Raw genomic sequence first — 14,901 nt, 5'->3', positions numbered from 1 at the left:
GCCCACTCAACATATCAGCATCAGCGACCATGAACAAGCACTAGTACACATTGTCCTAACTGTGTGGTATATTATTCAAAAGAACAATTTTATCTGAAGCACTTCACAGAAATAGTAGAGCACAGGTTTTCAGGGTGAATAGTCCACTTTCAACTGTGAACTGTATTGAGTTTTCACAATATAAAAACAATGAACAGGGGGGATATTTTTGGAATTTGTTGGCGCCAACAAAATCATGGATTGTGTCTTTCATGTACGCCAGAAAACTTGGTGCTTTGGCGCTGATCACTGAGGTTTAACTAAACAAATCCAAACAGTCTACAGTCACTTCCCATCTGCCAGTGTTTTGAATCGGGTTCATCTTCAGCTGCCTGTCGTTTGGGTGTTACACAGCTACAGAAAACTGTACGGTGGCACTAGAAATACTTGTTTTCAGAGCTTTGATAACTGTGAGGAGGACCAAGTACCTCAGTCATTAGTAAACCAGAAACCTTAGCCAAATGATATGAACATACATTGCGTGTCTTGGGTTGGAGCAGGATTAGGGTTAAGGTTGGGGTCAGGGTTAGGGTTAGGGGGTAGGGTTAGTAGCGTTGTTATGCATTAATAAGTAAATTAGTAAAGCTTTCATAGAAAGCAGCAGAGAAATTGATCCTCTACACAACTGTGCCCTTAAGCCATTGTCTGGACCAAAATAATCACCACAGTTTGGGGTTGCTCAGTGTTATTTGAAATCAGATGATTAAAGGTTCTATGTGTCCAAAAACAACTGTATTGTCTTTGCTACGGCAACAAATATAGCAATGTTGACAATAGTTATTCTAAAACCACTGTCCATTATGAAGACAGCCAGCATCTTATCGGAGTGTATTGTCCATATAATGTAGTATATGTGGTTCATTTGGACTGGGACTTCATAGCAACTGAGATGTTTAATCATTTATTTTGTTTAATACTTACAGCATATTGTAGGTGGCAGTAGGCAGGTGACAGTAACCATGATTCTTGTTCTTACTTCCATTGTTATTTTTAGCACTCTTACCGTTTCTTTTCTTAATTTTAAGTGGTTTCTCCAACTTCATATCTGAGTGTATTCTGTGGTTAAAGAGTGGCGACTGCAATGAGACAGTAGTTATTTATAAATATAGTGATGCTGGATTGCACATCCTATATTTAACTCGAGCCTTGTCGGTATGAGAAACAATTACCCAACCCTGGATTTTGCCTTTGCAAGGACAACACTACAATGTGTAATCAGTTCATGTAAGTAGGCTACTTGAAATGTATTTGTAGACTAATCTAGACAATAATTTCTTATAGTGATTGTATAGAATTACCAAAAGTAAATAAAGGTCTGCTAAGCAGGTCTGCTCAACCAATAACAATCCAGCCACCAACTCATTCCAGTGGAATCGCTGTAATTAGTGTATTACCTTGCTGGGGCAAACTAAATCCGTGCAAATTTTTCATGTCAAGTTCAACGTTGGTAAATCTCAAAGTCACATCGTTGACCAAAAGCAAGCTCTCTTGACAGTGCTGACCTTTGATGACTAGTTCAAAATGGAGGAAGCGATCATAGCTTATTAGCTGCATTGCACCATCCACTTGTATTAAACCTCCTCTGTCATATAAACATTCAGCATAAACTGCTACACAAAGCAAGAATAGTTTTGCAGACAGTTGTGAGACGGGAGTCAATGCAGCACATTTTGAATAAAATGTGTGAAGCTAGTTAATGCAGAAACCCAAACATGCTGTATGTCAGTAACTGTGTCCATGCGCTTTGATATTGAAGATTCCTTAAGTTGTATCTTCTTTTTACCCTCACCTTTTGAACCATTGAATATGTCTGGACACTGTCGCCTCCCGTGTGGCTACTTTTCCTTGCTCCTCCCTATGTCGTTTCCTATTTTCCCTTTCTGGTGGGAAATGGGTTTTACCTCTGCTTCCCATGAGCAGCGTGTGGTCTTGCCAAAATGGACGAGAAGCAAGATTTGTTACCGGAGGAGGATGCAGGTTTCTGTAGTTCGAGGTATTTTTAAGTATATATTACCACCGCTATAGATACTATATTATACAGAGCATCCTACAAGACAAAAGTTATAAATATTCATGGATGGGGCAGACAATCATGTCAGCATTAGTTGTGCACAAACCCTTGTCAAATTGCTTGGAACCCTGACATTAATTGTCTTAATCTTGATCATATATTTTAATCTAAATCAAAGCCCTTCTCTGTTAGGATGACTTGTCAACGATAATGAACAAACACGCTAATATCACTGTAATACTCCTGTAGGGACTCATATTGTCTCTGTGGCACTTAATGAGTTCATATTACTGTAAAAATACTGAGTAGGGAAGACTGTAGATAGGAAGGGTTGGTGAGAAGATATGGACAGGGAATAGAGGTAGGAAAATTCACCAAGGCAGAATTTCCTATAAGACTATTAGAGTGGATGGATCAAGTGTGTCTTTCAGTGTGTCAACCGGCAGCAACTCCTCTATGGTCTTTGGCTAATGTGCAGAGTAAAGAGAGCCACCCAGCCATGCTTGTGTCTGGCACCCTCTAGTGATCAATCCTTAAACATGGCCAAAACTGTGAGCACAAAAAGAGAAAAAATAATGTGATGCCGCTAGTTTGTTTCATGACTAATCCTACAGTGACACTGCTGTATTTCCCATCTTCATTTTCATCTTAAAACACAATTGATCCTGTAAAGAATCAAGTGGAGACATTGTTGGATTTAGAGGTTTGCTACACTGGGTACTGATCTTTTGAGGGGATGAAAACTATTATGTATGAAGTCTCTATAAATCTTTAAGAAGGATGAAACATTATTAGCAGTCCTACCTAATACTAGATGTTACTTAATTGTCTCTACCTGCTTTATATCTTATCAAGTCTGGGCTCTTTCATATCAAAAAGATCTACCAAAGACCTCTATTAACCTACCTAATGAATCTATAATCTATCTTTTTTACAGAATAGATTATGTGGTTTGTGTGTGTGTGTGTGTGTGTGTGTGTGTGTGTGTGTGTGTGTGTGTGTGTGTGTGAGAGAGAGAGAGAGAGAGAGAGAGAGAGAGAGAGAGAGAGAGAGAGAGAGAGAGAGAGAGAGAGAGAGAGAGAGAGAGAGAGAGAGAGACAGGGCCATAACCTTAAGTTGCCCCTCCTTCCCCCTCTAGATATAGTCTTTGTTGTGTCTTCTCCGTATTATGTCTTCTCCTTATACTTGTGTACCTGGCATTGTTACTATCTCTGTGGCGATCCTGAAAGAGACCAGTGATGTCATTGTCCCGCCCTGTCAACCAACCGCAGGCCAGTTGCTATGGATACGCCCAGGGTGGGCAGCAACTGCTTTCCACATCATACAGGCGGAGGAGGAGGAAGAGCAGACATCTGGTTTTATGTGTGGTGGATGATGTGTGTATATTTGGGCATGTGTCCACATGCATACAGACTGTCAGAGATACAGAGGCAGACAAAAAGCAATGATAGACTGATGTTATGAAAGAGGAAGAAGGTCTGACCGCACTGTAAAGACTAGTGTGTTTAAACATGGTACTGTGTGTGTGTGTTGTGTGTGTGATGGTGACAAAGTTGCTTTCTAGGTACACTTCTTCTCTTGCAGTTTTTCTTGTATACTTTTCCAGACACAGAGCTGTTGGAAAGATGAGATAACCTAGATATCGGTGGAGGTGAGCCTCAGTGGGCGGAGCTGTAGAGTCATCTTTTTTCCCTCTAGTCCATGAAGGTTAGTGGCTATAGCTATATCAGCTTTATCTGCGCATGTTTACTGTCACTCTCAACATGTCAAATTGTTCAATGAAGATGAAATTGACAAAAAAAGAACAACATTGGGTACATTTAAACTATGATTTTTTTTTCTTTTCATATATTTTAAAATAGCTGTAAGTTTGTAAGAAGTTGAAGAAGCTTTAAGTCCTCCCCCAGTCAAAAATATGTCTTATTTAATGAAGTAACAGAGCTTTTGTTTGTGAAAAAGCCATATTAGATAGAAATAATTATTGAAAGCAAAGTATTTTCTATATATTTGGTTGATTTTTCACCAGCTATTCTAACACCAGCCTTGCTGTGATTATATTAATGGCTTCAAACACAAGCAGTTGTAATTTGTGAAGATCATGAATCTATTCATTATGTCTTAACATAAGGCTAATGAATATTACTATCCTACATGTTCAACATTAATAAAAACACTTTGGCCCTGTCCACACCTGGCATTAACATGCATCTTGGGTGATCCAATCACAAGTTGACACCTCTAAGTACATCAGTTCACACCTGGCATCAGAATGTGTCTCCACATGCGTCTCGAGTTTCCACATGTGATCGGATCTCACTTCCCCGCTCTATATGCAAATAAACACGTGCATCATTTCCGTTTGCAAAGACCAGCAGCACTTTCTTACCCAAACAGCTGATCTGTGGCGTAATACAGTGTGAGGCATGTGTAGGAATATGGAAGTTCTACAGTTTAGAAAATGTAGTGCCAAAGAAAAGGGCTGTCTGAAGGTAAAGTTTTTAATTTTTCCTTATTAAATGTCATATCTTGGAAGGCTGGAAGTTTAACTAATGACACATGACTCCACATGGATAGAGTTTAGGGTTTTTCCAGTCAGTAGCAGGCAAGAGTCATGGCTTAATATTTTGCTTCCTTCAAAACCACTTACTAAAATTCCTTTTTTGGCATTTGTAAGTTTGCTTACTCACACTGAAAAACCACATCACAACCTTCAAAGCTGTATCATGTATCAGCAGACTGGCCTTAACCGTCCTCTGCGCTGAGGTAGGTAGAGATTTATAATATGCTATTATACGGCACTCTTCTTCTTCTTCCTGTTTCTGTCCTGTTTGTTATCTGCGCTCCAGATCACAAGCAGGATGTGAGGAGTGACACTTGGCATAAAAACAGATAAGGAGCGCCTGCTATTTCCGTGACAGGCAGGGCCAGGTGAGCAGGTGCGAGTGAAACCTGTGAGCCTGTGTTAATTTCACAAATCCAATTCACATCACTTAGAGGAGATGTACAGCATCCATCCACCCGGTTTTCTTACACGTCTTATTTTGGGCTACTGAGTTATGATCTTGTTGTAACACCCTGTTCACACACCCAGATACAGAAGCTAGAACTCACATAGTTTGTTGTTCCTTCTTACTTAACGGACAAGATGTTGAGATTGTTGAGTCTTTCAAGTGTTTGGGCATCATATTGACGATAAGATGAGCTTTTATAGGAATAAAGATACGTTGAGTGAGAAAAGCCAGCGGCATCTTTTTTGTCTGAGGAAGCTACCCAAGTTCCAGGTTGACAGATCTTTAATGATGTTATTTTATACATCTTTTACTGAGTAGGTTTTCACTTTTTCTTTCATTTGCTGGTATGCATCTCTCAACCTCAAACAGAAAAACTCGTTAACAAGGTTGATGAAATGTATCTGAACTGTATAAAGAACAGTTGTTAAAGAAAGCAGAATATCTGACAGTACCCATCTCCTGCGTTTAGAGTTCCTGCCTCAGACAACCATCAGTCCAAACTAACTAACTAAAACTAACTCTTTCATACTCTATGCCGTTTCATTGCTCAACTCTGTAAAGTACGAGTAGCATCAGCATATCTCCAACCATGCCTGTTTCTCCTTTTTTCTTCATTGATATTCTTACTTTTATACTTCATTTGTTCACTTTTTACTCCTGTGTTTTTCTATTATGTGTGGTTTTTATCTTGTGCGTCTCACCCTTTGTTGTTTTTATTGCTACTGCAACAGAACCAATTGCCCCTCAGGGACAAATAAACAGAATTTTTATCTGATTAACTGTACTTGGCTAAAATTCACACACAAAACTAAATATTGCATTGATCGCATACTTTCTATCTCTGTTCTCTTTATCTGTACCATTGTATACCGTTGAGAGTGTAAAAAAAAGGCAAATTACAGGTTGTGCTGTTGGTGACATGACAGGGCCAGCAGTATGAATACTAATCTATACACCAAGAATACTCCATTAGAAGTAGAATAACAGTCGTACGTAAAGAATATAACTTCGGTTATAATTTACTGAAGATCAGATAAATGTGTAAAGTCCAGTATTTCACTCAGAAATGTAGAGGAGTATAACTTTAAATGTCAGTACTTACAAACTGAAGTAGCACTTGTTGACCTCTGCTAGCACTTTTACTGTGTATTCATTCTCTGTTAGTAAAATCATTTGTTTGCCAGATAAAGGTATCCACCCAGGCAATTTTCTGTGTATTACATGCATTTAGTTGATTTTAACTGAGAACATCAGCTTAACAGGCTTAAATTATAAGCTTGTAGAATCACCCAAAAGGACAAAAGGAGGGGGTGCAAGGATAGAAGCCAGATCACAAAACACTCCAGTATCCCTGAGGAATGATGAGACATTCGTGTTTTGTTCAGCCAAATGACCGTGACGGAGAACCTTTTCATTCCTCTATATACAGAACCTGTTTTGACTGAAAAGATCTGTTTTGATATAAAGATAGATACCATATGTAAAATGTTTTGGGTTTTTGGAAAGGTGGAACATGAACCGAGTGCAGAGTTTATTGTAAGTTGAAATCTAAAAAGAAACAGGGGGCTTTGTTGAAACTGAGAATTTCATCTTCAATGAATGTTCAACATGACACGTGGTTGTTTGGTGCTCTTAAATCTGTACCTTCTAGAGCCTCTGTCTAAACTACTGTACCTCACATTTGGGGTCTAATGTTTGACTTTGAAGCAGTTTTGTTAGGTACAATTTTGGTGTCTGCAGTTTGTTTTCACTGCAGTTGCATTCAGCGCGAGGTAAAATGGTATCTGTCTTGTCTGGTGTTACGTCTGAGGTTAAGAAAATAAGCCTGGAGCAGTAATATTTGCCAAGCAGCTGTGTCTGACTAAAAATATTGCACAGTTCTCAGAACACGGCCTCATTGTGCTGGTTTATCTACACTATGTTTAAATTTAGAAGTATATAGTAGAGCAAATTTTAACAGCCCTACAGTGTCCTGATGTTATGTTACTGGAAGAGATGAATATACTGTTTATTATGTTTCTAATAAATATGGCTAAGCTCTGAAATGAGGGCAGATAGACTCTGTAAACAGTACACAGCTGAACTGCAGTGAAATGATCTGAACTGAACTGGATCACACTTTTCTGCTCAGTTAAAAACTGTGTGCTCTCATACTGCCACTGTGAGGCCAAAGACAAATATTCTTAGATCGTTATGTAACACGATACAGGGCACTTCAATGGGCTCGTTGCAGTAAGTATAGTTTGCTGTTGCCAGATTGCCTTCTAGACCTCATGTAGCCTACAGACTCCATTTGTCTCTTTAGCACTGTTTCGAGTTAAGAGGTCCTCTGGTCTGGTAATTGATTGATAGTCGGACAAGATAAGATGAATCTTTATCGATCCTCTGTGGAGAATTAAGGTCACTGTGGGGGTGGGACTCAGCAGGGAGAATAATAATAGTGATAAAACTCTTAGCAAACAGACATAAACAGGAAAAAAACGACTTCTTATCTTGATTAGGCTCACTAAATATGAAATACACGCCATATAACTATATGTTAAGTATAAATAAACACATAAAGAGGTTAAGTATGCAGTATTAGCCTAATCTTGCTGCAGTGGCCTAGTTATATCAAGGCTGCAAAATATGACTGAACTCCCTTAAAATGTAAACATGCATATCTTAAACGATCCCATGCACGCTCTGATTTCTGCAGAATCAAATTTCTCCTCATGGCTTCTCTGCAAGATGAATTTCTCAACTTGTCCTGTGGCAGGATACGAAAAAATCCAAAAATACCACACTGCTCCCCCACAATGATGGCTAAATGCGCATGGAGCTGTCTGTGCAACATGAAACAGCAGTAATCCAAAAGTAGCGCAGTGTGGGTACGGGTCGGGTCAGTGCCATATTGTGAAAGGAAGGGCCTTTCGCTGCTGTGTCCCTCTCTTTGTTTACTTTGCCCGTCTGTGTAATGACAGAGAAATCTGTAAAACTGCTGCTGCTGCTGCCACCACATCGCTCTCATTTCTCCTTCCGTCTCACTGCGAGGTTAGCGCCTTCTCCTGCGCACAGTGGCTGCTATTTCTTCATCGCTTTATCACTTTTTTGTGTGTTGCTCAAGTTGGGTTACAACTGACAAAAACGACCTCACAAACTGCCTCTATTTCCCCTCCTCTCCCTCTTTTTTTCCCCGTTCTGTCTGTGCTCTCCAGCCTCAGTGACCTTAGGTATGTGTAATAACCTGTACAAAGATTGTACTGTTTCTCTTTTTTCCCCCCTCACTTTATGTGATTTCCAGTTTAAAGTCAACAGCAGGCAGCAGACACTTACTACACCGCACAAAGACACCGCTGTTGTCCTTGTGTCTTTGTGTTTTGTTTTTCGTAATGTGTTTTCCATTAGGTTTGCATAATCGTATGGATAATCTGAAGGGACCCTTGTTCTTTCTTGCCTCTTTTCTTTTTTGTCTCGACGCGTTTAAAGTTCAGCAACACTAGAGTTGCTCTCTGCAGGCGGATACGACAGCTCCTCCTCTTTCTTTTGCTCCTGTTTATGTGTTCATCAGCGTGTGAAACAATACGGGTTTCCATAAAAGAGCTGCTGCTTTGTCTTTGTCGCTTTCTGTCATTAAAGCGTCCACCAGTGCATGTGTTATTAGTCTAACAGCCGTAAAAGTGGGACAGACAAGGTGTCTGGGCTTCTGTGCTTTTATTTACAAGAGTATATTTCAGAAATGTTTACAAGGGGAGGTATATGTAGATCTTATGAAAATCCAGGTTTATCCATGATCATGCTCTCTCTGTCTCTGTCTCTGTCTCTCTCTCACTCAGACACACACACACACACACACAGATAATGCAGAGTCCATATGCGTCCCTACTATTCACCTCTGTCCTATCAGTAGTGGAAAGACTCTGGTTGGTGTCCCACAGGGTGTAAATATAGTTGCCACACCCTCTGCATTCACACAAACACACCCACATCCACAGTGTGAATCAGTGTCCTGTCCGAAACATCAACAACTTTGAAATTTCTCCCGCCTTCACAGCATGACATCGCACCCAAATGAATGACCATTTTAAAAAAAAAGTTTTTCATAAATTAGATTTTTTCCTGTGGTTAATATTTGAAGGTTATTTGTGTAAAATAATTCCGTCATGGGGTTTCACGTTTAGGATTTTGTGTGACTGAAAGGCACTCCTTTGACTCCCACACATGTGCTCTGTGGCTTTATTGTACCCACTGGAGAAGATTGTTTTCTGAAAGCCCCGAGAATGTAGTCCCAGACAGCTGAGCTTCTCTCGAAGCATTTTTCAGCACACATCTGAGACCCTGGCTCACAATGGCAACGGCTTGAGAACTGTTTGTGCAGCACTGCTTATGTATAAACATGCAGGGAAAAAGCCAGGTTATCCGAGCTTTGCTGGAGTTTTGCTTGGAGTCTTTTACGATGATAACTGACTCAACTGGTATATAACTGTGCCCGATACAGAACAAGGGTTATTTCACAAAGCATCCACTAACTTAGAACTCAGAAACTTCCTAGCAGCCTGGAAATGAAAGGCGTTCAGAAATTTTGAAAATACAGAGTGAATTCAAGTCTTCTTTGTGATACAGATGTGTAGTGGAATCAGAAATGCCCACATATCATGGCAGCCTGAGATTGACTCTCATTTCAGCTTTGGTTTTCTGCTTCCTGTCTGTTACTATACAGAGAAACTCAATAAAGTTGGAATTGGCTACATTGTAAAAACAAAAAGTAAAACCAGACCGTAAACACACGACAGTGTAACACAGTAAAGAGTTATCTTTGAGGTTTTAATTGCTTTTGTAAGTAATTGAAACCACAAACTGCAATATCTCCTCTTTGAAAAAGACAACACGTCTATTCAGCAGCAGCTGAATGAACTGACTCACGCGAAGCTGCTCCACAATCACAACTGTACTTTGTCTACAATGCTCTCTCTTTGACCATTCACAGCTGTTCTGTTTATACCCGAGCGAATGTTATCCTGGCGTTTGTGACGATGTCGACGCTGTTTCAGCACTGGTGATAAGCTACGGTAGCTGGTGGCTAACAGACTCTCTTTCATGCAGAGATTTGATAGATGAAGAGGTGGAGCATGAGCCTGATTTACTGATGCCAAATTGACCCAGAGCCTCTCCACAAGCCCAATTTCCTGAGCTCGCTCTGATGTCCATCACTCAAACACATGAACTATGAAATAATATATATTCACTGCATGTTGGCTGATTAGTTTTAACTTCACACCCACTTCCTGATACTGACAGAAGCCCTAAAGAGGAACAGCCTGTCCTCTACTCCAATACTGAGATTTATTCTTTACCATATGTTTATTTCAGTTTTTGTTGATGCAGGAGTTTGCGCTGAGTCATGTTTTCTTCTATTCTGTGCTGCATGGTAACAGTTTCTGCTACTTTAGGTTGTCTTGTCCCAAAAAAAAAATCACATTTTGAGGCTTTCCCTTTTTGCTGCGTCTCTTTTAAAGTCCCCATCCACTCCTGAATATTTTTTTCTTATTGTTCAAACAGTTGGATGTTTGAGCTTCACTGTGCAGAGTTTAGTAGAGTTTGACACTAGAAGGCTGTTTTCACATTCATCTGCTGAAAGTGGAAAGTTTCTCTGTGCTCATTGAAAATCTGAGCTTTAGGTGTGGTCCTGTGAGCAGGATTTGTGACATCTCAACTAGTTTGAAGCCAATCCTGGTCCAATATGTAACTTACACTAGTGTACATACACTGAGAATGGACTTCACAATGAAATAGAAAACATCTTGTGTCCAGCAGTTAAACTTCTGAAATGAAATACATTTGCATATTCATAGATTCTAGATTTTTTTAATGAGGGAGGAGTAGATGCTATTTTTACCAATTTTAACACTGTAATTGTACTTTTGTGTGGAAAACAGACACACAGCATTGTTCCAAGTAGAGTATTTTTATATGTCTTAATATATGTCTGGAGAAGAACTTTAATTTCTCGGGCATTTTATGCACTTTCAAGGACGTTCTTGCTTTTCGATACATGCATGCATTACCTTGCTGAAGAGGCAACATTTCCAGTCCCTGCCAACCATCTTCACTCTTTGTCAGTTCTCTACACGTTGACATGCAATCTAACAAAAATATTGTACTAATTGGAATATAAGTGAAGTCTTGTTTCTATGGATAACTATGCTTGCTAATTAGCCACTAGGCATGCTGCATTATAACTTTGGTTTCCAGTTCACATACACTTAATACGCAGCTCATTCGTTAATTTTATGCAGTAAACGTTTCAAAACATTTACACTTCAAGTCAGTTTTCATTCCATCGCTGGCAATTAGTTTCTTTCCACAGTCTAAAGTTAATTCATCACTTCAGGAAAAAAATCTGATGAATCTTCTCTGCTATACTACCAGTAAACAGCTCGTAAAAATCTAAAAAAAACCCCAAATGAACAAAACAAAAACGAAACCTGAATCTAAAATGCATGTTTTGTCTCAGACAGGACAAGGTGTAGCCCAGCACAATACCCCCACCCCGTCAGTGGAAAACACTCAGCATCATGATGACAAGAGCTAGCACTTTATTCATAGCACCGGTGATCTCATGCCCCAACTTTATCGGGGAATAAGTGACTATCCCGCAGCAATGCTGGATGGGAATCAGGAAGCTCCTCCCAGAGACACAAACGCAGGAAGTGCACACAGAACCACATCACCCTCTCCTTTTTTTCCTCTTTCAATCTTCTCAATATCTCACTCTCTTTCCTCTGGCAATTACACCCTGCTTTCACTTGCCTCGCTTCTATCTTGTAACGTACTGTTTCTGCTTTATGAGTTTCCCCTCTTCCTTCCTTCCCTCGGCTCTCGTTTTCCCTAAAGCCTCCCTCCTCTTTTTTCCTCTCTGTTCTATCCCTCTCTTTGTTCATTCCTTGTCAGCTCTTGTCATATCTGTTTTTAGAGAGGTTACACATATATACAGTTTAGCTCTTGGTGTTTGTTTTCAAATCAGTGCACAGAAGAGATTTTGCTCTAAGGTTACAGAACTAGTAGATTTGTGCCCTGAAGAATCCCCTACCTCCAACACTTCTCAAGTTACAGTGTGTGTTTGTTGTGTGCATGTTAACTGCTGTGCGAAATGAGCGTGTTTGTGTTGAGCCACATGTAGTCTCACCAAATTATAGCTCTATTTTGGGAGTCTGGTTCGATGCTTCAAATGTGGCTTACGTAATTAAAGTGGTGTACATAACCCCGCTATTGTTGATACTTTCCTCAGGGTTTGATATATCTATCTACTGCAGTGCATGTTCACTCTACAGCTTAAAGTGTAGCAGCGCTCCATTGTTAGTATCACATGTGATACATATCTGATGTTTTTGACCAGTGTTAACAAGACAAAGCACAATGTTTGGACCGTGTGGATGGGATGTAAGAATGTGATTGTCAGGCGTTTGACCTTGTCATAAAACTGCCATGGTTGGCTGAACTGAGGGTCAGAACATGGGACATAAGAAGGGAAAGCCAAGAAGGTGATATGATCTGTGTTTTACAATACATCTCAGTTCAGTCAAAACTGAAGACTACACAAAGCCTGAAAGAAAAGCAGATGCGCTGTAACAAAAACAGATGTGACGACTCTTGTTATTGTGACTTTGCTACGCGCATCTGTTCAGTATCCGAGTCTGATCATGCTAGTGTTGGAAATGTGTTACGTCCTACAACAAACGACTTGCTGAAAAAAAAAGATGTAAGCGGCTATGCCACAAGGAGCATAAAGAATAAACAAAGCCCTAAGTGTATAAGTGTATGTACAGTACCTATGTATCATGTCTTCCAGCCTCTTTCCTTGTTCTTCATCCTGTTCCAGCTGTTTCCGCCGTGCCTCCTCTTCCTCCACTCCCATCCCCTGGAGGAGCCATCGCTCACGCATGGCTTTGGACTGAGGAGGAAACAGAGACGTGTTAGGTGTTTAGAGGTGTAACACATTCTGGCAGCCACATTGGAGGTCCTCCTCAGCTTGACACTAAGTGACTTTTTGACTTCTTACAAGCAAGACAGCAAGTTAACTTCACTGACTCTTCTTGAACTACTGGCAGTGTTTTGGAGTAGGAAAATCCACCCCAGCAGATTATTCAGACTTCTTCTTTTCTAGCTTGGTTGTGATATATTTTAATCTCCATTATGAAGACTAATTTCTGAGAGATTATTGCGATGACTGCCGAGCACAGCTAGAACAAATAAATAAACACATTGGCCCACACATGAACACAAGATTTTACATAACACAGGTAGACTCCCACCTCAGCTGTTACACTTTCCTAAAGGTGAATCCTATCAGGCCAAGAGAACTACAGTAATTAATTCATGTGTTATATACAGTTATTACGGGCTATTTTGTTATGTTCACACTTAAATAGATGTAAATGTTTTGTTGGTATTGTACAATCTCTTATAGAGAAAAACAAGGCTCTTTTTTTCCTAAATTTGTCTTTCTTAAATTCCAAAGAATTTGCCTTGTGCTTCCATTTGGGGCATTTTGAGTATTCCTTTTCTATTGGATTTGACTAACTCTGCAGTTCATTGAGTTCTTGTATGTGAGCCTTATGCTCTTTGATCAATTTACTGCTGTGTGATGAGACTGATGGGACTCTTTGTTGCACAAACATTTCTCAGAGGTAGAGCTGAAAATCTAGCTGTCCAGCTGCTGCCTGAAGACACAACAAACTGCCCCCCCATTAAGATGCACCACCAGTTCTATTTAAAGTTTGCAGAGTATTATTCTTGGAATGGTGTGGGGACAAAGAGTTATGCTGGTATATATACAAATCAAAGGTGATTACTTTTTTTAGTTGATTCGTGACTTTGCACAGCCAACAGGGCACCCCAAAAAAAGCCAAATATAATCTACCCAGATAGCTATGAGGGCAGGATGACTAGCTTGAATTTGTGAGGTCAGATAACTTTAATATCTTACCTAAAATAAAATAATATGTAATTAAAGGTATAATATGCAGAATGTCGTTGCTTCAGCACACACATCTAGTTAAGGACTCAAGAGTAGACCTCAGAACCACGTTTACATCAGAAAATACTTATAAAATACAGGGGTGAAAGTACCAAATGTCTTACTCCATTTCATGTTTTAAAGATGACTGCTAGAGCCGTGTGTTTATGTTTCTAAGTCTAATGTCTTCGTCTCTGTCTGGGACTCTGCCAGAGTTGAGCAGGAACACTTTAGTTTCACCTTTGGCTGTTTACTGTCAAACCGTAGCTTGGCTCCAAGTTGTAGAGCTGACAATTAACAGCATGAGTGTATGTGCGCACAAACACTCAGAAACCACACAATGGGCTGCGCAGAAATTATTCCAAAGCTTTTTACCACCTGTTGTCAGAATGTTGCAGCTGGGCTATTTGTTTGTTTGTGTCTGTGTGTGTGTAGCTGCTGCAGTCCCAGAGACCCAAGGTAACCTCACATAGCCACATCAAGTGCATCACATATTCAGAGTTGTCAAACTCTTCGAATGAAACTGAAATTGCACGTCCTGTTTATCAACTAGACTGAGTGTATACTGACAGAAATAAATAACACTAAGAGTCTACAGCCACGCTAGCGGCTCTGTGTGGCTGTACTTGGGGACAGCGTTGTTTTGAGCTAAATGCTAATATTGGCATGCCAATATATTAATGATGGCAACGCTAACATGCTAATGTTTAGCATGTATAGTGTTTACAATATTCAGCAAATTAGTTTATCATGTCAGCTAATAACAATTGCTAATTAGCGCAACACACAAAGTGCAGCTGAAGCTGATGGAATCATCATTAGTTTTGCAAGTGTTTGGTTTAGTA

The 14,901-nt window shown here is 39.9% G+C and overlaps 1 protein-coding gene across 16 annotated transcripts in view; it reads right to left on the bottom strand.

The window, feature by feature from the left end:
• LOC121885897 (A-kinase anchor protein 2) overlaps positions 1 to 14,901 on the bottom strand; it is a 106,932-nt gene that overhangs the window by 44,426 nt on the left and 47,605 nt on the right. For all 16 annotated transcript variants that reach the window (XM_042395710.1, XM_042395708.1, XM_042395712.1 and 13 more), the window contains one exon: positions 12,870 to 12,991. In XM_042395710.1, coding sequence (XP_042251644.1) covers positions 12,870 to 12,991 — 122 coding nt within the window. The remainder of the gene's footprint in view (positions 1 to 12,869; positions 12,992 to 14,901) is intronic.

Source organism: Thunnus maccoyii, chromosome 19, assembly GCF_910596095.1.
Source record: "Thunnus maccoyii chromosome 19, fThuMac1.1, whole genome shotgun sequence".
In the NCBI taxonomy this organism is placed as follows: Eukaryota; Metazoa; Chordata; class Actinopteri; order Scombriformes; family Scombridae; genus Thunnus; species Thunnus maccoyii.
Note: the sequence above shows the minus strand (reverse complement) of the source record. Positions and strands in the feature narration are given on the sequence as shown.